The sequence below is a fragment of the Arachis ipaensis genome, chromosome B2, assembly GCF_059453495.1.
Source record: "Arachis ipaensis isolate K30076 ecotype BB chromosome B2, ASM5945349v1, whole genome shotgun sequence".
Taxonomy (NCBI): Eukaryota; Viridiplantae; Streptophyta; class Magnoliopsida; order Fabales; family Fabaceae; genus Arachis; species Arachis ipaensis.
Genome location: NC_142437.1, coordinates 102,223,355 through 102,248,457, shown reverse-complemented (window position 1 = coordinate 102,248,457; position 25,103 = coordinate 102,223,355). Strand labels below are relative to the sequence as shown.

Sequence of the window (25,103 nt, the reverse complement as noted above, 5' to 3'; positions counted from 1 at the left end):
CTGTCCTAAAACAGCTCCTATAGCAAAATCACTAGCATCACACATTAATTCAAATAGTGAATCCCAGTCAAGGGGAGCTATAATGGGAGCAGAGGTAAGGTTTGCTTTCAGAGTTTCAAAAACATGCAGACAATCAGAATCAAAGACAAAAGGAACATCAACAACCAACATGTTGCTCAATGGTTTAGCAATTTTAGAAAAATCCTTTATAAATCTTCTATAAAATCCTGCATGACCCAAGAAACTTCTAATTGCCTTAACATTAGTTGGTGGTGGTAATTTTTCAATTACCTCCACCTTTGCTTTGTTAACCTCAATTCCCTTACTTGAAATCCGGTGTCCAAGAACAATGCCTTTTATAACCATAAAATGGCATTTTTTCCAATTTAAAACAAGGTCTGATTCTTGACACCGTTTCAAGACAAGAGATAAATGTTTAAGGCAGGATTCAAAAGAATTACCAAAAACAAAAAAATCATCCATAAATATCTCAATAAACTTTTCAACCATATCAGAAAAAATTGAAAGCATACACCTCTGAAAAGTTGCTGGAACATTGCAAAGTCCAAATGGCATTCTCCTGTAGGCAAATACTCCAAAGGGGCATGTGAATGCTGTCTTTTTTTGATCTTGAGGGTCCACTGCAATTTGATTATATCCAGAATATCCATCTAGAAAACAATAAAAAGCATGACCAGCTAACCTCTCAAGCATCTGATCAATGAAAGGGAGGGGGAAATGATCATTCCTTGTAGCAGTGTTGAGCCTCCTGTAATCTATGCACATTCTCCATCCTGTGACTGTTCTTGTAGGAATAAGCTTATTCTTTTCATTCTTGATCACTGTCATCCCTCCTTTCTTGGGAACTACCTGCACAGGACTTACCCAAGGACTGTCAGAAATAGGGTAAATAATACCTGCTTCCCATAATTTCATTACCTCTTTTTGGACCACCTCTTTCATAGTTGGATTAAGTCTCCTTTGTGGTTGCACAACTGGTTTGGCATCATCTTCAAGAAGAATCTTGTGCATACACTTGGTTGGACTAATCCCTTTCAAGTCACTAATGGTCCACCCAAGAGCTGTTTTATGACTCTTGAGCACTGAAACAAGCGCCTCTTCCTCTTCAGGTTTCAGGGAAGAGCTAATAATCACTGGATATGAATCATTTTCACCCAAAAACACATATTACAGAGAAGGGGGTAAGGGTTTGAGCTCAAGCTTGGGGGCTTCCTTCTCCTTTATAGGCGTGTTCATCAGCTCTTTTTGGGGTGGTAAATCATCAACTTCAACTAATTCATACTCAGAAATAGGATCCAGAACATCATCAAGTACCTCAGCTTCCAGTACTTCTTGAACAAGTGGTTCAATAACATCTATTTTCATGCACCCCTCAGAATCATTAAGGTGCTTGAGAGCTTCAAAAACATTTAGGACCACATGTTCTTCATTGACCCTCAGGGTTAATTTACCCTTTTGTACATCAATCAGAGCTCTACCTGTAGCTAAAAAGGGTCTACCAAGTATAATAGAGGGTTTTACCTCCTCTTCCATGTCTAATATAACAAAATCAACAGGAAAAATAAATGGTCCTACTTTAACAAGTAAATCTTCAACCACACCTACAGGTAATTTAATAGAAAGATCAGCAAGTTGAAGAGAAATACGAGTAGGTTTTACCTCCTCAATTTGAAGCTTTTTCATCACTGAAAGTGGCATGAGGTTGATGCTAGCTCCAAGATCACATAAAGCTCTCTGAATGCCGACTTCTCCAATGGTGCAAGGAATGACAAAACTCCCTGGGTCTGACATCTTCTCAGGAAGGGTGTGTTGAATAATAGCACTGCATTCCTTGGTTAACACCACGGTTTCTTGCTCCTTCCAATTCCTCTTGTGGGTCAACAATTCTTTCATAAATTTAGCATAGAGAGGCATTTGCTCCAGAGCCTCTGCAAAAGGGATGTTGATCTGCAGCTTCTTGAAGACATCTAAAAATTTAGAGAATTTCTTTTCTTTGGACGCCTTCTGAAGCCTCTGAGGATATGGCATTTTCGGCTTGTATCGGGGGCCTTTGGTAAGGTGGGATAAGTGTAAAGAGAGTCAGGAAACGGGTTGTCTGCACGCTTAGGTGGGGCGTGCTCTACCTCTTCCTTCTTCTCCTCTGGAGCTTCCTTTTCAACTGGATCTTCATTGACCTTAGTCTCAGAACCAGCTACCTTACCACTTCTCAATTGAATAGCCTTGCAATCTTCTCTTGGGTTCACCACTGTATCACCAGGAAATGTATTTGAAGACCTTTCAGGTAATTGCTTGCTCATTTGACCCATTTGCACCTCCAAGTTTCTAATGGAGGCTCTGGTTTCTTGTATGAAACTCATCATCATCTCCCATTTAGAATCTTCTTGGGATTTAGAAATTGCCTGCTAAGGTGCTTGTTGTTGCTGAGACTGAAATTGGCAGTTATTATGGTTGTTTTGTTGAAAACCACCCTGAGAACTATTGTTGAAGTTCTGAGGTCTCTGAGGTTGATCTCTCCACCCAAAATTTGGGTGATTCCTCCACCCCTGATTGTATGTCTTAGAATATGGATCATTGTTGGGATTTCTAGGACCACTCCCCATGTAATTCACCTGTTCAGAAGAGGGTTGAGCACAATCATAATTATCATTTTGCATAATGTTACCTGTCATGTCATAGGAGGTATCTTGGGGTGGGTTTTGAGTGTTGATAGCTGAGACTTGCATGCCACCCATCTGTTGAGTAAGTAGATTTATCTGCTGAGACATAAGCTTGTTCTGAGCAAAAAGAGCATTAACAGCTTCTACTTCCAACACGCCTCTCTTCTGAGCGGCCTCAGAGTTCACAGGATTCCTGTTAGATGTGTATAAATATTGGTTGCTTGCAACCAATTCAATCAGCTCAATAGTCTCCTCTGGTGTCTTCTTCTTGTGCAATGAACTGCCTGCAGAAGTGTCTAGGCTCTTCTTTGACATCTCTCCTAAGCCTTTATAAAAGATATCCAGTTGGGTCCACTTGGAGAACATGTCTGGAGGGCATTGCCTAGTCAGTAGCTTGTATCTCTCCCAAGCTTCATAAAGAGTTTCACCCTCCTTCTGTCTGAAAGTCTGAACCTCCAACCTAAGCTTAGTTAGCTTCTTTGGTGGGAAATATTTAGTGAGAAACTATGTAACAACCTTTTCCCAAGTATTCAAACTCTCTTTTGGTTGGGAATCTAGCCATAGCTTTGCTTTATCCCTCAGAGAAAATGGGAAAAGCATGAGTCTGTATACCTCTAGATTCACTCTATTTGTCTTCACAGTATCACATATCTGCAGAAAATCAGAAATAAATTGATTTGGATCTTCATGAGAAAGTCCATGATACTGGCAGTTTTGTTGCACCAGGGTGACCAATTGTGGCTTCAACTCAAAGTTGTTTGCAGTTATAGGAGGCACCACAATGCTTTTTCCATAGAGATCCGCAGTAGGGGCAGAATAAGAGCCAAGCACTCTTCTCTGCTGATCATCCTATTCGGATTTACCACATTGGCATTAGCATTATTATTTGCCATAGTGGATTCTGCAGCCTTGCAAAGTCTTGCTTGTTGTAAACGTCGCCTGAAAGTTCTTTCAGGTTTAGGATCAAAGTCTAAGAGATGTTCTTTGTCTCTATTTCTGCGTACACACAAGCAGAAAACAAGAAAAAATGGGACTCTCTACGTCAGAGTGCAGAGAAGTCCCCGTGAGGTAACCTGTGTAAAATAATAAAATAAAAATATTAAATAAATAAATAAATAAAATTTCGAAAATAATAATTGAAAATAAATAAAAATTTTGAAAATTTAAAAGAAAAATTAAATAGAAAAATTAAAATAGAATCAACTGAGTAACACCAAACTTAATTTCAGAAATTAAGAAAAATTATTAGTATTATTTATTAAATTTTTTTTTATAATAAAAAGAAAGAACGAAAAAACGAAACAGGGGAGGGGGGATATAAACAAAAAGGAAAAGAAAGTTAATAACGTAAAGGAAAAGAAAAAAAATTAACGTAAAAGAAAAGAAAAAATTAACGTAAAAAAATGTAAAATAAAAATTAATAATAAAATAAAAAATATAATAATAAAGAAAAATTATCTAATCTAAGCAATCAAACAACGAATAGTTGTTAATCACAGTCAATCCCCGGCAACGGCGCCAAAAACTTGGTGCGGTATTTTACAACCCACTAACTTACTGGCAAGTGCATCGGGTCGTACCAAGTAATATCTTACGTGAGTAAGGGTCGATCCCACAAGGATTGATGGATTAAGCAACAATAGCGTTTGATAGGATTAGTTAGACAAACAGAAAAGAATGTTGAATATTCAAAGAGCATTAAATAGAAGATAGGGAAATGATTAATTTGGGAATAAAATATTGAGAAAGCAGTTAAGGGTTCAGAGTTATCTATTTTCCTGATTGACTTTTCTTATTAACTATTTTAATCGTGCAAGATTTAATTTATGGCAAACTATTTGTGACTAGACCCTAATTCCTTAGACCTTCCTAGTCTCCTCTAAAATTTATCAACTGCCAATTCCGTGGTCAATTGATTCCAATTAGAGGGTGATGATCAAATTCCAGTTTATATGCCACAAGAATCCTAATTATCCAAAAATAAAGGGATTATATGTCACATATCCCATTAAATACAAACAATTAGAAATTCAGGATAATGTGTTTTCAAGCTATTGTTCAAGTAAAGAGCTTTTCCAAGTTTTACAAGAACTCAAATAGAACATGGGTCATACTTCCGTTCCACCCAAATTCATAAAATAAAGAACGAAAACAATTATTGAAATATAAATCAAAACATGAATTAAAATAGAAAAATAATATTATCAATCCATACAATAGACAGAGCTCCTAACCTTAACAATGGAGGATTAGTTGCTCATGGAATATGGAATGTAAATTTGTATGAAATAATGTTGTCGAATATCTTCTTCTGGAACCACCCTATTGGGATCCCTTTTATAACTAATCCTAATAATTAAAAAATCAAATTTCTAAAATTAAAATTAAAATAATATCTTTTCCTAAAATAAGATTTGAATTTAAATTCGAATTAATTAACAAGTCTTCAGCTGATGGGTGGGACCACTTGATTTGTCCATTTTGCAACTTCTAATATGTGATTTCTGGGCTAAGAACTGGGTCAAAACAGCCCAGAAATCGCCCCCAGTTCACGCGTTCGCGTCAGGCACGCGATCGCGTCATTGCTATTTCCTCCATTCCGCGCGGTCGCGTGAGCCATGCGTCCGCGTCGGTATTCGCTGGTCATCTCTTTGACTTCTTCTCTTTCTCTGCAGAAACTCCATCAAATTCCGCCAAATGCTACCTAAAATAAACAGTATTGTACAAAACTCAAAATAGCATCCATAGTGGCTAAAATATAATTAATTCTTAATTAAATTCAACAATTTAGATGCAAATTTTCACTAGGAAAAGATAGACAAGATGCTCACGCATCAATAACCAATTGAATCCGCCTGACTAAGATTTACAGGATGACCATAGCTTGCTTCAAGCCGGCAATCTCTGTGGGATTGACCCTTACTCACGTAAGGTTTTATTACTTGGACGACCCAGTGCACTTGCCGGTTAGTTGTACCGGAGTTGTGAAAAGTGTGATCACAATTTCGTGCACCAGTCACTCGCTTGAGAAAAAGATTGGGTACGAATCGAGGTCCGTGATACACAGGCCATTTAGTGGGATTCCCAAGGAGCCTAAACCTAACTTTGTAAATCCTTTGGACCTGGTCCATCCTGTAAACATCATTAACGCACACATGCCAATCCAATCGCGATGCTCTGACTCTGTAGGAAGTCGCTACTACCATTTGTCCAACCGCTCACAGGCTCTCCATCAATGGGAAGGCCAAATATATGAGCGACATCTTCTAGTGTCACAGTAACCTCACCCACCGGCAATATAAAGGTGTGACTTTCTGGCCTCCACCTTTCCACCAAAGCAGCTAATAAGGCGTAAAATCCTCTTATCACCCTAATCCTAAGAATGTGGTAGAATTCCGTTGAGCGTAAGTAGTTTTTGACCATCGAATTCCATATCTGCGGCAGATCCAGTTTACGAACCATCAAATTCATGTTAGACTGGTTCAACAAAAATATATTTATTAGTTTAAATAAATAATAATTATTACCAATAAATATTTATTTATAATACAAATCAACATCAATATAAATATTGTTATAAATATTCAAATATTTATTATAATATTTATTTAGAGTAAAGTTTAACTTTTTGTCTCCAATGTTTGGGGTAAATCCTATAGTTGTCTTTAACGTTTAATTCATCCTATTTTCGTCCCAAACATTCTAAAATTGATTCAATGTTATCCTTCCTTTATCTACACTGACGGAATACTAACGAAGCTGCCTACGTGGACGCTTTTGTCCACTGTGGCAAACCATTCCCCTGATGACCGTTACTGAGAATTGAATAAAAAAATAATAAAAGAAATTTTAATTGAAATAGGTGTGAAAACCCTAATTTGCAAAATCTTCTCTTGTAGTTTCGTCTTCTCACCATCGCCGTTGCTATTGTAGTCGTTGCTAACTCCATGGCTTCGCAGGGCTCCCAGGCGGCGCATAGTAGTGGTGTTTTGGGTCAAAACAGCAGCCAAGGCCGTCGACGGAGAACAATTTGTTATTGTAGGGAGAGGCCAGTGCTTGCAACTTCATCGACGGCAGAGAACTCGGGACGGAGGTTCTGGGGCTGTGTTAACTATGGGGTAAGTAGAAAATGTAATTATTTTTATGACTGTTATAAGTTGTTGATATTTGATTATTTGATTGGAATTTTTCTTTTGTTTTTGGCCTAGATTGGAGAAGAGTGTGGATACTTTGTGTGGGCAGTGTCAGAGCAAGAGCCACAAGTTGCAAGATTGAAAAGAAAAGTCACAACCTTTAAGGGTAAAGTGACAATAGTTGAGAGGATGTTGACATTGGCAGTAGCAGTTGCTCTGGTTGGATGGACATGTGCTATAATATTATTGTGTGAAAGGATCACGTTGACTAGAAATGGGAGTTTTTTTTTTTTTGCAATGAGGCTGGATAACATAGCAACTAATAGCATGTGGTTGCAATATATTGTCTGTATTTTGGGTTGTAGTTGTAGGAATTAGCCTGCATTAAGTGTAATCTCTAGATTGAATGACTATGAATGAAAATTCATTGTTAACAACCTTTATGTCCTCAATTTATATTCTCATGGTACATTAGTATAGTAACTGTTTGCAAATTTAATTAACTGAAATAGTGACCGAGGAATTGCATAAAGTATTAACCTCAATATTAGGCATAGTGTGGCAATAGTTCACAACTTAACAAACATAGATATGATATAGATGTCTAAGAACTCAAAATATAAATCAACCAAGATACTAAACATTGTTTCTGAAGTAGCAGCATCACCAAATACAAAAACTGAAATCAACAACCATAGTTATTATCCTATAAAAAAAAAAAAGCAAAATGTATCACAAGTCATTGAATCACTCTCCATGCTCTTGGAGGAGTTTTGGCCATGAACTTGAGCTGGGACTGGGTGACCCTCTTGACTGGGCTTGGCAGCACCCTTGGCATAGTTGGGGCTGGTGCAGAAGTAGTATGTGAATGGTTCACTTTAGCCCTTTTTGAAGCAGTTTGTGATTGCTGGGTACTGACAGCTGGCTTTTTCTTTGGGTTTGAGGGTGGTCTTTTGTTGTTCCCCTTTTGCTTCCTACTGCCTTGCTTAGATCCCTTACTAGAAGCAGTTTCGGTAGAGAGTCTTAACAAGGACCAAATTGTAGGTTAGAATTTTCTCCAAATAGATCTTCATTGCAAGTATAGCTCCGAACCAACAATTGGCCAATAGTCAAATTATTATTCTAAAGATTGTCACAATTCAAAGCAAATATATAAACCGAGAGTATTTAGACTCCCGGGTCGTTCTCCCTAGGAACTAGTGCCAACAAGTGCATACAATTTTGGTTGCAAGAAGGCAAGGGGTTTTCTCAACAAAGAAACAAACAATCAAGAAATAAAAGAACAAGATAAAATTGCAATTAATGAAGTAATAAAAGAACAAAAGAACTATGTATGTAATATAAACAAGTAAGACTCAAAATTGATGGAAAAGTAGTTTAAAACATAAATGAAACCTTGACTTGGGATGAGTCATGGAATCCCTTCCTTGTCATAACCACAACTATGATAATTGTGATGGATTAATCTCACTAAGTCAACCCTTAACATCGAAGGATAAGTCAAGTGAGCATAATTGTTATTAATTGGTAAAAAGCTAGCGTTAGTGGAAACAATAACAACTAACAACCCAAGAATTATCACTAAATGTTGGACATTATGGCTCTAGTAATCCATAAACTCATTTTTCCCAAGCCAAGGGGTGGAAATTACCCCATAATCAAAATTGGCATTTTATCGAACAAATAGTGGGCATAAACATAAAACATGGTAAAATTGGTAAATTAATGAAAGCTATGAATCACAAATGCTCAAAATCAATAAAAGTAACTCAAACAAACATGCAATAATCATCAAACATCAAATTAACCAACTAGAAGTCCAAAATTACAAAACTATGTATATATTGACAAGAGAAATGAAAAGAAAAGAAAGTGTAGAACAAGTGTAGTAATTAAAAGAGAAATTAAAGAAATACTTACAATGAAATAGCAAAATCCAAGACCAAAATTGAACTATAAAATGCTACAAACCCTAATTAATCATAAGGAAACTTGAGAGAAAACCTAAACTAAACTATCCTAAAACTACTCCTAAAAACTATTCTATGAAGTATGGTAGTGTATGGTATGATATATGGTTGCTTCCCCCTTCAAATATGCTCCAAAGCCTTCAAAAATGGGCCAAAAATACCCTCAAAACGCGAGTCTACGTGACTTTTTAATGGAGGCACGCGCTGGTACCTGTGCGTACGCATAGATCTGTGCATGGGCACACTTGCTGATTTTTCTCCTGCGCATGGGCACAGACCTGTGCGTGGGCACAGGTGCTGATTTTGACCCCTGTGCGTGGGCACAGAAGGTGTGTGTGGGCATAGGCTGAAATGCTTCTCTCCTTTGTTTTCTTCATGTTTTCTCCCTTTTTGCATGCTTTCTTCCACTTCTACCAAACCATTCTTGCCTCTAGGACTTGAAATCACTCAACAAACATATCACGGCATCGAATAGAATAAAAGTGGGATTAAATTGCTCAATTTAAGCACAAAAATGCATGTTTTCACAATTAAGCTCAATCTAGAGAGAAAACACAAAAGTATGCTATATAGGTGAATAAATGTGGGTTTATATGATGAAATTCACTCAAATCAATCTAAAATTTATCATCAAATATGGATTCATCAAGTCTTGAACTTTTTCTAACACCTCTCTGTGATCTCCCCTTTAAAGTTAAACCAGCAGCATTGTTAACCTGCGCACAAATCAAATGGTATAGAATTCAATGAAGCAAATTTTTATACAAAAGTAAGGACTACAACCAATAATTAATCACAGACGCTTACAGCAGAGTTTGGAGTGACTTTGCGCTTCTTTGGACAATTCCATTTGTTATGACCAGAGCACAAATAGTAAGAACACTTTTGTTGTTGTCCTTCATGTGATAGTCCAGACCTAGTTGGTTGGTCATCAGTAGCTTGTTCCCTCTTCTTCTTTGGCCTCCCAATAGGTTTTCTATAAATGGGAGGCAACACATCCTCGAATTGAGTTCTCTCCCAAAGGTTGGGTCTATTTACAAGGAAGACAACATGTTAGTAGCATGAGACGTATGTAACCTTTTTATAGTAGTCAGCAACATAGCTATCCACGTTGAAATACATTTTTCTGATATAATTCATTGCATGAGCAGAAGGAATTCCTGACAATTTAAACTTCCTACATGAGCACTCGTGATGCCTAAGATCAACCACAAATTTTTCCTTCCCTCTCTGGATGCTAACTACCTCATATCTATCACGTTCAGCGTACACACTCACCCAATTACCACTAAGTTCTGCCTGTTTTTCTACCTTAATTCTAATTCGAGGTAACACATCTCTGTTGTAAGGCACTATCCTGTCCCTATTGTCAGCACAACGTTTCATTATATAAACCCTAATGTCCTCTAGCATAGTGACAATTGGCTTCTCCGTTGCCTCAACCATAACAGAATTAAAAACTTCACACATATTGTTTACTAAAGTGTCACACCTAGGTCTACACGCAAACCTGTGATGACACCAATACTTTGTCAAAATCTCCATTAGATAGTTGTATGCTCCTTGATCAACCTTCTATATCTCACTCATCCTCCTTTCCCATTCTTGAAGATAAGTTGCTTTCATAGCATTAGCTTCAACTGAAGTCCTGGATATCTTTTCTTGAAATTTGCATATAGATGTCTGACAAAAAATCTATGGTCCACCCCAGGCAGAAACTCCTCAAAAGTTGGCACTAAACCCTATTTTGAGTAAAAAAAATGCCTAAATAACAATGTTGTTGAAACAAATCCCTTTATGTGCATATTTGAATTGCAACTACAATACATTCTGAATCGTAATTAACAACACTTGTAATTTAGAATTGAGAAAGAGAGAGAGACTTATACCTTCTGTTGGTCAGACATGAAGGTGCAGATCTTGATTTTGTCAACTCCTAGGTCATCACATAGATGTTGTAGAAACCATTTCTAAGAGTCCTTGGTTTTAGCTTCGACAACTGCATATGAAATCGGCAAGATTTGATCATTTGGGTCCCAACCCATTTGGGTCCCAACCCATTGCTATGAGCAGCCAGCCTCCATACGGTGTTTTCAGAAAACAACCATCCAATCCAATCATGGGCCTACAAATCATGAAACTCCTCTTACAGGCATCCAAGCAGACATAGATACTCTCAAACTTGGTTCTTAAATCTACCCTTGGCACTGGTCTTTCAGATGCAAACCCAGGTGGCCTTTGGACTTGCAAATACACTGATGACACCAGATTAGTCTTAAGCAACTCATGACAATAATCATACAACCTTCTATACTGCTCTATATATGTCCCCTGCAACTCATCGAGAGCAAACTGCCTGACCCTTGCAGCCTCAGATTTGGTCAGCTCCACATTCCACTTAGTATATGCTTTCCTCATTAGTGTGGTTAACTTAATCTTTGTGTTCTCAGCAATTTTGTTCAAAAAAAACTTTACTCAGCCACTTTACATGCATTATTCCAATCTTCAACTCCCTAAAGCAATTGTTCTTGTTGATGCAACTTTTCAACTGCCAACTCTATTCATGCTTCATCTTTCCACAATATGCATACCAGTCACAACCCTCCACACATTCTACTTTAACCCTCTTAAGATCTACCTTTGAGAATCGAAGACCCCTCCCACTACTGACAGCATATGCATTGGCACAGTCCTTGAACTCCTCTCTTGACACATACAAAGTTCCCACCTCCCATTTGTATTCACTCATGTTCTTCAATGGCTTGTGAATCAAATACCTCTTTTCCAATATGTCATCCTCATCATCACTAAACGGAATATCTAAAAAATCCTCATTGTTATAACATTCATCCTCATCACAAAGTCCCCCCACAATTTTTTCCTTTCCATGAGTTGGTGCAGCTGGTTGTGAAGATTGAGCTTGGGTCTGACTAGGTGCAGATTCCTTTTCCCCCTCTTCTATGATGTTCACATCAATTAAACCTTCAGCCCCTTCCCTGTCATCATCACTATCACCAAAGTCAAGACTTCCAACACTGTGATCTGATGCATAACCAGCAACTGAATCAGAACTCCAGGAACTTTCACTACCCCTAGGTTCATAGTCATCATCATTAGAGGTCTCACTCCCCTCCGCTTCTTCTTCAGTAGCATCAGAACTCTTAGCAACCTCACATGATCCATCACTTATGGACCCAACCTCTTCTACATCAGTAGGCCTATCAGTTGCATGCTTTGGCCCAAGCCCAACACCAGGGCCTTCATACACAACAATTGGGCCAGGCCAAACTTCATCACCTATTTTTGCAGGAGTAGTAATTTGCCCCAGTTGCACTTCTTCTGCATCTTCTCCCACTTCACTTGTCTTATAAACAATATAAACTTCAACCATATCATCCTTCACCCTAATTCTTGCCATATCCATTGCAATCAAACTCACTATTTCATATACCTCAATCAAACTCCATTCATCCTCATCACAGTAGTCTACAATGGATGTAAATCTACAAAATTAGTAAATAATTAACTAATAAATTAATTATTAATAAAAAAAATTAGAAAATAGGATTTTATAGTTTAATGAGATAGACATAATTAAAATAAGAATGTTGACACTTATTTTAAAGAATTTGGCCCAAAGTCGGGCCAAATGGGCCGAACCGATTGAACCAGGTCCAAATTGGCCCAAGCCCAACATACACAAGCCATCCTTTTGAGCAATTCAGCTCATTTTTCAGCCATGAGAGGAGAGACACGGTGAGTGAGAGAGGAAGAAGCAAAACCCCAAACACTATTCACCCCGATATTCAATCGCCCATAACTTTTGATCCGGAACTCCGATTGACAAGCCGTTTGCGACCATGTGTCCATAGCAATGAGCTCTACAAAGTCCAGTAATCAATTTGGTAAGGAGTTTTCATTTTCATTTTCGAATTTCCTCCCTTCAATTTCAAAATTCAATGTGTGGGTGTTGAGATTTTTTATCCTTTGATGTTATAGGCTTGAACTAACTTGAGAAAATCATTGAGTTTTACTCTATTGATGCTTGAGAAAGGTAAAAACCCCCAAACCCTTGTGAAATCTGTGATTAAGTAGAATCTATATTGATTTAGTAATGATTATTTATATTAGATTGAGTTGTGGGTTATTTTGGGGCATGTTAGTGGTCATTAGTGGTGTTGGAGACTTGACGTTGGACTTTGAGGAGCTGGGGATTCTTTTGGTGTGACTTTGAAAGCTTGGGTCTTTGCGAAACGGTGCTAATCGTGGTGTTCTGGGTTTATCGGGGAATTGGTCAAGGTATGGTTTCGGTTTCTCGTAACTAAAATATAATATCTTGTAAAAACATAGGCTAGATAATCATAAGATAGGTTGAAGCATGTATGTATGATTAGTGGTTAGTGACCTTAAAGTAAATGTTGAGTTATCTTGAACTTGGGTGAGGAATGATGGTATTCATGATTTGTGTTGCATGATTTTGATTGTTGGGATTGGACAATGTGAATATTGAGAACTAACCTTGAGTGTGTGTTGAACAATGATAATTATGATGTTATGATAATGATAATGTTGGTGATGTATATTGGACTTGGATATGATAATGGTGATGTATTTTGTAGTATATTTATGTTGAATTGAATGTGGATTGGCTAAGTGGTTGTCATTTTGTATGAAAAAGTTGATGGTGTTGATGATATGTGTGTGTGTGTGTGTGTGTGTGTGTGTGTGTGTGTGTGTGTGTGTGTGTGTGTGTGTGTGTGTGTATGTGTGTGTGTGAGTTTTTGGTATGAATTATATTGTTGTTGAGAATGAATTATTGTGTGAAAGTGACCATACCTGTAAAATTGGTGTATTGAGTAATGTTGGGGCTTGGGTTGATGTGGTTTGGTAAGTTTTAAAAGGGATGGAATTGAAGTGTTATGAAAATTGAGGCTTAGAAATCTTGTGAAAATTTTGTGAAAAGTTGATTTTTGACCGAACTTTGGCGAGCCATAACTCGATTTTCAGACCCCCAAATTGTTTCAAACTTATTTCATATAAAAATTGGGTTCGTAAAATTTGCACCGTTTGAAGAATAGATGAAAAATATTTTAAAACAAAAAATTTATGTACATCGGAAGTTCGGTATGTAAAACTGAAATTCTGCAGACTTAGCCATCTTTGACTAATCTGCAGTGCATGCGTACGCAAACCCCTCTATACGCAGATAGGCATTTCTGTTCGGCATGCATGCATACGCGTGGCCCACGCGTACGTGTGACCCCTAAAATTAGCAAAATGAATTTTGTGTTTTAAAATGTAATTTTGAATCTCTAGACCTCTATTTTCACTCTTTTAGCCCATAAACCTCAGTTGTATGTTAAATGGTGAGTAGAAGGTAGGGAGGAGTAGTAACTTGGAGATGAAAAAAGTTTGAGAGGTGGTGAATTACGAATGAAAAGTGTGTGAATGTGATATGTATATGATGAATCTGGTCTTATTGAATGATTTTGGATGAATAATGTATAATGAATTTAAAAACGAAATTATTTGAGCTTGACCTGGCAAGGTTCTTGGTGGTTTACCACTTGCCCAGTGTCGAGGAGTATGTGGGGTTCGTGGTGGTGTACCGCTCACATGTTTTTGAAAGTGAATGTTTTGTGGGGTTCGTGGTAGTGTACCCCCCACATGTTTTTAAAAGTGAATGTTTTGTGGGTTCGTGGTGGTTTGCCGCCTACATGTGTGTGTTATTTTTCCAATTAAAGATCTTGCGAGGTTCGTGGTGGTTTACCGCTCACAATGGCAGGGTTTGTGTTGGTGTACCACCCACCATGTGGGGTTCGTGGTGGTGTACCGCCCACCGGTTTTTGAGAGGACGATATCCGGGTTATCTGTCGGATGTGTCGGGTTCTAGCAAAGTAACCGACACGTGAGCTCATGGACAGTAGAAAAGGCATGCATCATGTGCATTTATGTGACTTGTTTGGTTTTCATTACTTGGGTTTGCTTACTTGAATATCTATGCGTATTTGCTATATTTGAATATCTACCTATGTTTGCCATGTCTGCTTTATCTGTCTGTGCATCGGTGTTTCAGAGGATTGGAGAAAAGGTGATGAGCTTAGGGGTTAAGTTAGGAATTGAGATAGAACCAAGAATACTGATAGCAACATGTTTTTAAAATTATCTCTCTGCTATATTGATATATGCACTTTTTCAGTTCACCCTGTATATTAATTTCGGTTCATTTGTTTTTTTGGGCTCTTAATGTTTGATAAATACCCTGATTCCATTCACTGTCAACCTAGAACAAAACAGTAGCTAGATAGTTACAACATATATATATTAACATCTCAGACCAACAGGACAAGGACTAATCCATCTTGAATAAGATATATACATTAACATTAAATTTCTAATAACATTTACACTAATATTCACATATATACATTGTTTGGTTTTTTAAACAAGTTAAACAAAATAGTGTTAATTACAACCAGTCAAACAAAGTATATCCTATTTACTATTTATATCCCCAGATGTAAATTTACAATAAGGGTTGGAAAGGGCAGCAGATGGCTTTGGGAGTCTTATTTCTTCAGATGCCCGAATCACTTGGTCTCTGATTTTGTTCAGTTTGTGCAATAGAATATTTGGACCATATTCGAGCCCGAAGCCAAAAATATTTGGTCAATACTTCACTCAATACACCGACAAGCACAATCATGCATATTTTAATCAAGTGAATCAAAATGGCCAACCCAACTGAACCGAACACCATTCAGGTTGAATAAAATGTGATAAATATTCAATCATCAAGAAAAACTTTTCTGCATACAAAAAAACTCAACTGAACACATAACAATCAGGTGAATCAAATGACAAACACCAGTGAACCGAACACTAATCATGTGCTGAATAAAACGTGATAAAAATTCAATCATCAAGTAAATCATTTCTCCATGCAAAAGAACTCAACTAAACACACTAATAATCAAATGAATTAAAATAACCAACTCCACTAAACTGAATTTCATTGATGTTCTGAATAAAACTTGATAAACATTCAATAAGCAAGAAAAATATTTCTGCATGCAAAAGAACTCAACTGAATGCACTAACAATCAGGTGAACCAAATGACAAACACCTATGAACTGAACACCAATAATGTGCTGAATATAACATGATAAACATTCAATCATCAAGTAAATAATTTCTACATACAAAAGAATTCAACTGAATGCACTAACAATCAGGTGAATCAAATGACAAACACCAGTGAACCGAATACCAATCATGTGCTGAATAAAACGTGATAAACATTCAATCATCAAGTAAATCATTTCTGCATGCAAAAGGACTCAACTAAACACACTAACAATCAAATGAATGAAAATGAGCAACTCCGCTGAACAGAAAGAAAGTAAGAACACATTTCCATTCCTACGTCCTAGTTACGCAAAAAAATGGAATCAGATTAAGTCAATATACTAAACGAAGCAACTCAATTCAGTAAACCTAAAATACAACTAAGAGAAATGCTAGGTTACAAAATTTTAAATGAACAGTAGTTTTTATCATACCTTTCACAGTCTCTGTTCTTGTTTTTGTTTGTTTTTTCTTCTTCCTTTCGAAATCTTCTCCCAATTCTTTTCCAGTAGCGATTTTCGTAGAAAACACAAGTTAAGTTTGAGAGATTTTGAGAGAGATTCGAAGTTCTCCAGTAGTGGTTTCAATGTTGAAGAAGAAACGTTGTTTCATATTCAAGGCGCGAATGAATATGTTAATGTTTCGGTGTTGTGAGCCCGTGTATACACGCTCATTTAATGGTATTAGATTTTTTTGGTATTGGGCCAACTTGGATAGATTTGGATGAAAAATTATATGGATGTGTAGCATAACCATTAAGAAAACTATTTTTTTAACAAAAATAATCAAATAAAATTTTATGATTATTTAAGTTTAATTTAATTATGACTTATTCTATTAGTTTGAATTTTTTATTAAAAACTATTTTGATAGAAAAATTTTAAATTTATTATTATTATTATTATTATTATTATTATTATTATTATTATTATTATTATTATTATTATTTACATTCATTTGGCGGTTTCATTAGGAAACAAAAAAAAAAAAAGCAAGAAAAACCAAACGTGGCTTATGCATGCATGTATAGGCAGCGTTTGGTTTGAGAGACATAAACACTGAGACATAGACACAGTAGTACACGTTCATTGTTTGTTTACTGAGATATAGATTTTTAGTAGACACAGAAGGACACGCAAGTACACAAATACACAAAATTTGTGTACTGGACCAAAGGGTGGAATACAAATTTTTAGACACAGACACATTTTTTTTCATTTTTTTTTCAGTTTTGCCCTTTATAGATCTTCTTTCTCCTTCTTCTATTTTTCATGTTATCCCTCTCTCTGCATCAGTTCTTCTTCCTTTTCTTCCTCATACCCAAACCAGCATCTTCACCTTTCTCCTCCCTTTCTCCAACCAAACAACCATTGCCTTTCTTCCTTCTCTCATTCTTCTCTCCTTCTTCTTTATTTTTTGCTTCTATTCCATCACCGCCGTCGTCGCCTTTTGACATGGTTGCCTTCAGATCTATTTTTCACGTTATCTCCAGATTCGTTGTTCTTCTTCTCCCTCTTTGAGTCTGCCACTTTCGCTTCTCCCATGTCGCCTCTCCATTGCCGCATCTCTCCTACTCTTTCTCTTTATCCACTCTTTTTTTTATTTGTTTTAATTTATCTTCTTAAAAAAATAATTGTTGAATTAATTATTAAATAGAGTTCTTGCTGCCATTGGTGATTAAATTTATTGTCAAAATTATTGAATTTTTTTGTTATTTATTTTTTTTGGGTTGATGAAGAATCTGGTAAGCAGTAATGGTGGTGGTGAAAGTAGATGATGAGGATATTATAGTCTTTTCAATAATTTCTGTGTCTTATGTGTTTATGTTTCAAATATAAAATATGTACACATGTATTTTGTGTCTATGTCTTTTTTATTGATGACTCAGTGTCTATGTCTTTTAGTATACACTAACCAAACGTAGCCATATATTAAATGACATGTCCCTTCCATGGCACCTAACCCTTTTCTTTTGAAAACTTCAACATAGTCTATTCTTTCTTTCCATCACAAAGCCATTTAAGAAAGAAAGAGAGAGAGAAATGACCATGGGTGAGAGAGAGACCGAAGCTTCCTTGAAAAAAAAATCGTGACTCTCACCAAAATTTTTGGCTTCGATTTTTTGAGATTCGTAACTTCAACAAAAAATCTAATTCGGTAAAAGTGTTCGTATCATCATCCTCTACACGTTGGCGTTACTTTTTTCCGGTAGAAGTTGACGGTGACGTAGCCCCTCTTCCCCTTGAGTTTGGCCAATTGAAGTTCTAGGAGGCACAGATGACTTCTGACATTTTCTTCTTCAGCAGCTCGGTTAGAAAGCTTCTCTAGAGTTTTCTTTGTTTTGATTTTGTACGAAGGTAGGATTTTAGTAATTTTATAATAATTAAATGTGAATTTGATAAATGAATGTTGGTTTAATTAATTATTGTTTGAGTTTGAATGAATTTATGTTGAATTATTGTTGATTGCTTGGGATTTTGATTTGGTGATGTATGAACAGCCACCTAGGGTGTTTTGATTATTTTGGGAGTCAAAATGGATTTTCAAAAATTTTAAAAATTATATTAACTTTTTTGAATTATTAACGAAATAATTATGTTTTGAATTTTATCAAGAAAAGTATTATGTTTGAATTTGATTTATCAAGAAAAGGAGTTTAATGAAAGAAAAATAGATTTGAATTATTTTTAAAAGAGAGATTTTGATATTTGAAAAATACCTGGGCAGTACGTAAGGATTGTGGCTTAGTCCCACTTGCTCTAGGTCAAGATTTTAAAAGATTGTGGTTTTGAATTTGAGCTATGACCTGGCAAGGACCGTGGTGGTGTACTGCTTGTCCAGTGTCGTGATGAACGTGGGGATCGTGGTGGTTTACCACCCACGGGTTGTGAATGTGTTTGTGAGGATCGTGGTTATTTACCGCTCATGTGTGTGTTGTTTTTTCAATTGAAGATCTTGCGAGGTTCGTGGTGGTGTCCCACTCACAATGGTGGGGTTTGTGGTGGTGTACTGGCCGCCAGGTGGGGTTTGTGGTGGTGTACCGCACACCGGTTTTCAAGAAGAGGATATCCAGGTTAGCTGTCGGATGTGTTAGGTTCTAGCAATATAACCGGCACGTGAGCTCACGGCCAGTAGAACAGGCATGCATCATACTACATTTGTTTGCTTTTTCTATGTATGCTTAAGTATTTTGGTTTTCTTATCTGATGGTTTCTGTCTAATTGTTATTTGTTGTACGTGCTGTAATCACTATCTGATTGTGTTTGTCTTGTATTGTTTGTGCTTATGATTGATTCTGTTTTGTGATTAAGTTTTGATGTTGATTTAATTTGGGCCAGAGGCTGAGTTTATTTGAGTCGAGCCAGAGGCCGTGATTGGTAGGATCAGCGGTAAGTTTTGGTTAAAATAGTTTCTTAGTAAGTGGTGAAATATATGGAATGCAGTTTTGTGCAAAATTTTATACAAGAAAAATATGAGAGTTTTAGATTTGAATATTTGAGTTTTGTTGATTTTATACACCCCGACCCTACTAAGAGCTCTCCAGTTCTTACCCCTTATTTCCACCCATTTTAGCTACAAGTGCGAAGGTTTAGTGCGGAGTTACAGGAGTATAGAAGATGGTGTTTACGAGTTAAGCTCTTAGATTTTATTTTTCCCTCGTTGTTTACTGTTTAGCTTTCTAGAGGGGTAGGACTTATAGTTGAGGATCTTTGAATAAGTCTATGTATATATGTTGCTATGTGAATATATATATATATATATATATATTTGTGACTAAGATATTTTAAGTGAAGACTTTTTGTTTTCTTAATTAAAGTTTCGGTTCGTATTCATAAAGGTTCGATATTAAATAAAGATAGTATACAATAAAAAGGGTTAGAGATAAATAATGCCTAAAGCTTTTAGTATGATCTTGAGGTGTTAAAAGTTAGGATGTTACAAAAAAAATTTGCAATAGAAAAATTTAAATTTTATAGATGTGAAGGTTAAAAATTTTGTGTATTTCAATTGGAAGAAAAAATAGAATTTTGTAAATAATTGAGAAAAAAATTTATGTTAAATTGATTTGGATCTATTTTTCTACCAAATTGATAACAAGATAATAAAAAAAATAGAGCAATAAAATGCAGGAGTACAACTGAATACACCTAATTTATTTCGGTGCATTTTAATTATATTTTTGTTACAACGTTACAATATTTATTTAATGGGGATAAACTATAAAAAATATGCATTCGAATAATTTTGTTGACGATAAAAATGCACCTAAATTTTGCTATAAAAAAAATGTCCTCAAATAATTTAAAATCGCGACATTAAATATGTATTTCTCAAAAAATGCTTTGGAGAGAATTTTTATGCATTTTTTGCAAGCATAATTAGAAAAATAAAATATTTTTATTATTAAAATTTGGTAATTTTTCGCTAAATATATAATTTTTATGATTTTTTAAAAATATTATTGGTTGTTAAAAAATCATAAAAAAATATATACTTAGCGAAAAATCACTAAATTTTAAAGATAAAAATATCTTATTTTTCTAATTATGTTTGCAAAAAACCGCATCAAATTCAATATTTAAGGTATTTTTTAAAAATACATATTTAATGTTAGATATTTTTGTCGTATTTTAAAATTATTTGAGAGAATTTTTGTCGATAACAAAATTCGAATGCGTGTTCGTCCGTTACAAATTATTCGGTTGCATTTTTAGTGATTTACCCTTTAATGGGGTTTAATAAAGTATACAAGTGATAGCATTTCGCTTTTTTTTCTAATAATATAATAAGTTCTTATTGATACCAGTATTATTTTAAAGAGGTTTAATTACTCTGTTGGTCCCTATAGTTTGGCCGAATTTTTAATTAGGTCCCTATAGTTTTTTTCCTTTCAATTGAGTCCCTATACCAATTTTTTTGTTTTAATTGGGTCCCTATTCGCAGTGAACGTTAAATAAAACGTTTACCTGTGTTAAATTTATCAAAATACCCATGTGTATAACCCTACATAATCCTTGCCCTCATCCTAAAACTCCAGAACCCTATTCTGTTCATCGTTCTCCTCTTCTCCCTTTCTTCTTATTTGTTGCTGAAATTTTCTCATCTTGCATGGATTCCACCCAACGTTCTTCGAGAATTTCGAGTTCAAGAAGTCTCAACAAGAGAAGACATTTGTGTTATTGTGGGGAGGCAGTTGTTGTTCTGTCTTCTTCTGAAGTGGCCAGCCATGGAAGGAGGTATGTAGCTTGTGAACGAGTGCCAATGTGCAGTTTTTTTGAGTGGATTGATAATGAAGATGATATGAAAGGTGAGTGGTTGAAGCAGAAGGAGAGGAGGAGTCATTGCTTCTGTGGAGAGTCTCTAATTCTGAAAAGTGCTAATACACCCAAGAATCCAAATATAAGGTTTATGTCTTGCCCAAGTAGAAGATGCAAATTTTTTGAGTGGGTTGATGAAGATAAGAAGGTTGGCGATGTTTGCTTATTTTCTTCACAGTATTACTCTGGTTGGGTATAGGGTGAAATTAGGGGTGAAAATGCACAAGAAATGAGGGTTGATAGACTTAGTGTTGACACGGAGAGGTTAAAGGAGAAGATTGGAGAAGTTGATGATTGTGTTGGAAGAATCTGTGTAGAGTTGAATTCGGTCCAGGAGGAACTTTGAAAGTTGGAAGAAAACATGAAGCAGACCAAGATGCCGATGATGTTGTTTTTTTGTTGTGTAATCCTAATAGTTGCAGTGCTATGTGGTAAAGTTTATTGATGAAGTGGTCATTGTTGGCTTTAAACAGAGCAGTTATAAAAAGTGTATGTTATGTTATTTAGATTGAATGGATGAAACTTTTTTTTGTTTGCTGCTATAAATATAATGTTGTGATATTGAATGAAAATATACACAACTAAAAACAACTGCTATCAGCCTATCACAGATGCATCATTAGAATAATATAATTCACAAAAGTGGTCCTTAACATGTTCCACACATTAGATAAGTTCAGTGGATCTAACTTCCACTAGTCACAAGATAAATGCTCCACCTAAAATGTACTATCAAAAGTGGTCCACCACAAAGCAAAATAAACTAAAAAAATGATGTTCCCAATACCAAAATACTTCCACAGTAGAGTATAATGCACAAAAAAAGCCCTACATAAATCCACAGTAGGAGGAGCTACATAACCCTAAAAGCTTCAATCATCTGTGAGGTCTATGTGTTCAGCAGGTTTGGCTGCTCCCTTTCTTATCCCCATCTTCAATCTTTCACTTCTTCTCATCCCAAAAGTCTTAGTCTTAGGCAAAGGCTGTGTAACTGGTGCTACTTGTAGAGTTGGCTGAATGAGTGGTTCAATGAAGGGAGTTGCTTGAGTTGCTGGTGTATAAGGAGGATTTGCAGCAGCTCCAATAGTAGGTGAACCAGATCCAGCAAGGGGTGAGTCGTTTGCAGAACCAGATCCAGTAAGGGGTGACACAGTTGTAGATCCAAATTCAGCAGCAAGAGTATTTGGTGCAGGGGCTGAGACAACAACAACCAAATTTTTAAATCATTCCATCACTAAACCATTTCAATTATGTAGTATGAAATAGCAAAATATAGTTATACCTGTGAAACTGGTTGCTTTTCCTCTACTAAGTCCCACACCCCTTCCTCTGCCTCTCCCCCTTGCATCAGATTCAGCAGATGATTCAGCAGCAGTAGTTGGTGCAGAGGCTGATGGAACAAAAGTATAATGGTTAACTCATTTCATAATAGAACATTTTCAATCGTCTAGTATGCAGCAACAAATCCTAGAATTACCTGTGACAATAGTTCCTCTTCCTTTGCCCCTTCCTCTACCCAGTCCCGCAACCCTTCCTCTGCCTCTCCCCCTTGCAGCAGCTCCAGCATCATGTGCACCATTTCCAGGTTCAGCTGAGTCAGTTGCAACATCAGATGCAGCAGCAGCGGGTTCAGGAGCTGATGCAAGTTCAATCGAATCAAGGCAACATTACAGAAAAGAACTGGTGCAATCAACAATTATGAAACAACAACAAAATAAGATGTACCTGAGACAATAGGATTTGGACAGTGCCTCCTGTTGTGTCCATACTGGCTGCAATTGCTGCAAGTCACAGAGGTACCCGTCCTTCTGTACTTCGTTTGAGATCTATTTTCATCAGGTTCTCTAATTCGCACCATTCTTGGTCGACCAGGTTTAACCCTGAAAACTGGGGGTATGATGGTATCACAGTTCACTTTCGGCCACATGTTCTCTCCATTAATTAGAGCAATTGATTTTCCATATGTTGCAAGGTATGCTGCTGGACTATAGTAGTTGCTGCAATACTCTTCAGGATTATCACCCTTTTCAAAGATGGCACTACATGCATGTGGGCATGGCATACCACTCAAATCCCAAAATCGACAGCTGCAAGTACCAGCTAACAGATCCACCACAAACCTTTCCATGATCATCCTATTTTTGTGATGTACCTCAAACTTCAGCTCACCTGCCCATCTAGCATGCCATTCCATACTTCTTGTTGCAATAACATCAAACCTCTTTTTTGGTTTAGGCAGAATGGATCCTTCATGCTTCTCAGCCTTCTTCTTTTTTTTCTGCAAATCTTGACATCCAGTAGCATCTGATCCACTCAAACATCGTTAGAATGGGCTTGTCTCTTACCTCAAGAATCCTGCCATTGAAAGCCTCTGATATGTTATTCATTAGCATATCACTCTTTGCCATAAACGTGAAATGGCTCTTTGTCCACAACTTTGGGTCCACTCCCATCAGTTTATCATAATAGTCTCTATTTTTTTCCTTGAGCAGATTCATTCTTCTCTCCCACTCTTCCATATAGGTAGCTTTAGCAATGGATAGGATTAGATCCCTCAAAACTGTCCCTCCACCATATGCCTTCTTACAGTTGGCATACAGATGCCTTAAACATAATCTATGCTCAACAGATGGTTCCATCTCAGCAAAAACTTGCATCAAACCCTATAACAACAAAAACAACAGTATCCAGTATCATTATTCAGTCAACAAAAACAATGCAAGTAGAATGAAATAGTTAGAATCATAAGTCATATTATTCAATGAAATAGTTAGAATCATAAGTCATATTATCTTTACTTTTTGTTGATCTGACATGAAAACCCATCTTCTTGATTCACCGATATCATCTAGCAACAAATCAAGGAACCATCCCCAGCTGTCCTTTATTTCCGCCTCCACTGCTGCAACTGCAATTGAAAAATAATTGTCATTAGGATCCCTCCCTACTGCAACTAGTAGCTGTTGACCATGGTCCCCTTTCAAGTGACACCCGTCCACTCCTATAATCGGCCTACAACCAGCCAAGAAGCCCTGCTTCACCGAATCGAGGCATATGTACATCCTCATGAATCGCGGTTGGTGTGTTAAAGATGGCCTATCCACAATAATACTAAGCTTGGACCCGGGATTTGCCCTTAAAATCTCAGCACAATAATCCCTCAATTTGGCATATTGTAGTATGGCCCTTCCATGTACTTCTTCCCTTGCTTTTCTCCTTGCCCAGTAAGCCTTTCCAACACTAACATTTGCCATATACTTATCCTGAATTGTTTGAATAATAGTGGCCAGCCGCATATCTTCTCCACGACTAATGTTGTTGACAATCTTTTTTTATATCCACTCACTAGAAGCAAGCCTACCACTATAACTCCTCCCACAGCTACGCTTGCCCTTCAAGGTTTTTATACTAAAACAATCAGATCCTCCTACCTTACTTGCAAAGCAAATCCACTTACACTTTCCTTTTTGTCCCTTACACACTACTCTGCACCTCAACTTGTCGTTCTTCTTGTACCTAACGTCTCTCTCATTCAATAAGGCATGCTCCTTAATTGCATCTTTAAACTGGGACAGTGTTTTGAACTCCAACCCAACCTTAAACTCATACTCTCTACATATTTTCTCCCTCATCATACTTAGGAAATCTTTTTTTCTTAACCATGTCATCAGAATCTCCCTCGTAACTATCTATGTCTTCAGTTTCATAACCATCCAAAATATCTCCAATTTGTTCATCCATCTCTCCAGAAGCTTCATTATCCTTAGCACCCTTATCTGTTGTCCCTTCTTGATTTAGCGGGCCATTAAACTCACCGAACGCATTTGATTGTCCACCATCAACACCATCCTCTACATCGAACTCAAAGTAATCCT

General features: G+C 36.6%; 1 protein-coding gene, 1 non-coding gene and 1 pseudogene across 2 annotated transcripts; 1 reads left to right on the top strand and 2 right to left on the bottom strand.

Moving 5' to 3' along the window:
- Positions 1-3,039: 3,039 nt before the first annotated feature.
- Positions 3,040-3,145, top strand: LOC148575050 (small nucleolar RNA R71). Its single transcript, XR_015906460.1, has one exon. It is a non-coding gene; the product is annotated as a small nucleolar RNA R71 (small nucleolar RNA).
- Positions 3,146-9,570: 6,425 nt separating this feature from the next.
- LOC148575049 (uncharacterized) lies at positions 9,571-10,251 on the bottom strand. The gene is made up of 2 exons (XM_088506026.1): positions 9,902-10,251; positions 9,571-9,811 (listed from the first exon to the last, which is right to left on the bottom strand). Exons 1-2 carry the CDS (start codon positions 10,249-10,251, stop codon positions 9,571-9,573), a joined length of 591 nt encoding a protein of 196 aa, XP_088362152.1.
- A 413-nt stretch (positions 10,252-10,664) lies between these two features.
- LOC148575048 (uncharacterized) lies at positions 10,665-17,366 on the bottom strand (annotated as a pseudogene).
- Positions 17,367-25,103: the final 7,737 nt, after the last annotated feature.

Bases quoted from the DNA above. Each gene is read 5' to 3' on its own strand.
- LOC148575049 (XM_088506026.1), bottom strand. From the start codon at position 10,251: ATGTGTGAAGTTTTTAATTCTGTTATGGTTGAGGCAACGGAGAAGCCA. The intron at 9,812-9,901 runs GTATTTCAACGT...CCTTGTAAATAG, and splicing joins ATGAATTATATCAGAAAAAT to ACCCAACCTTTGGGAGAGAA.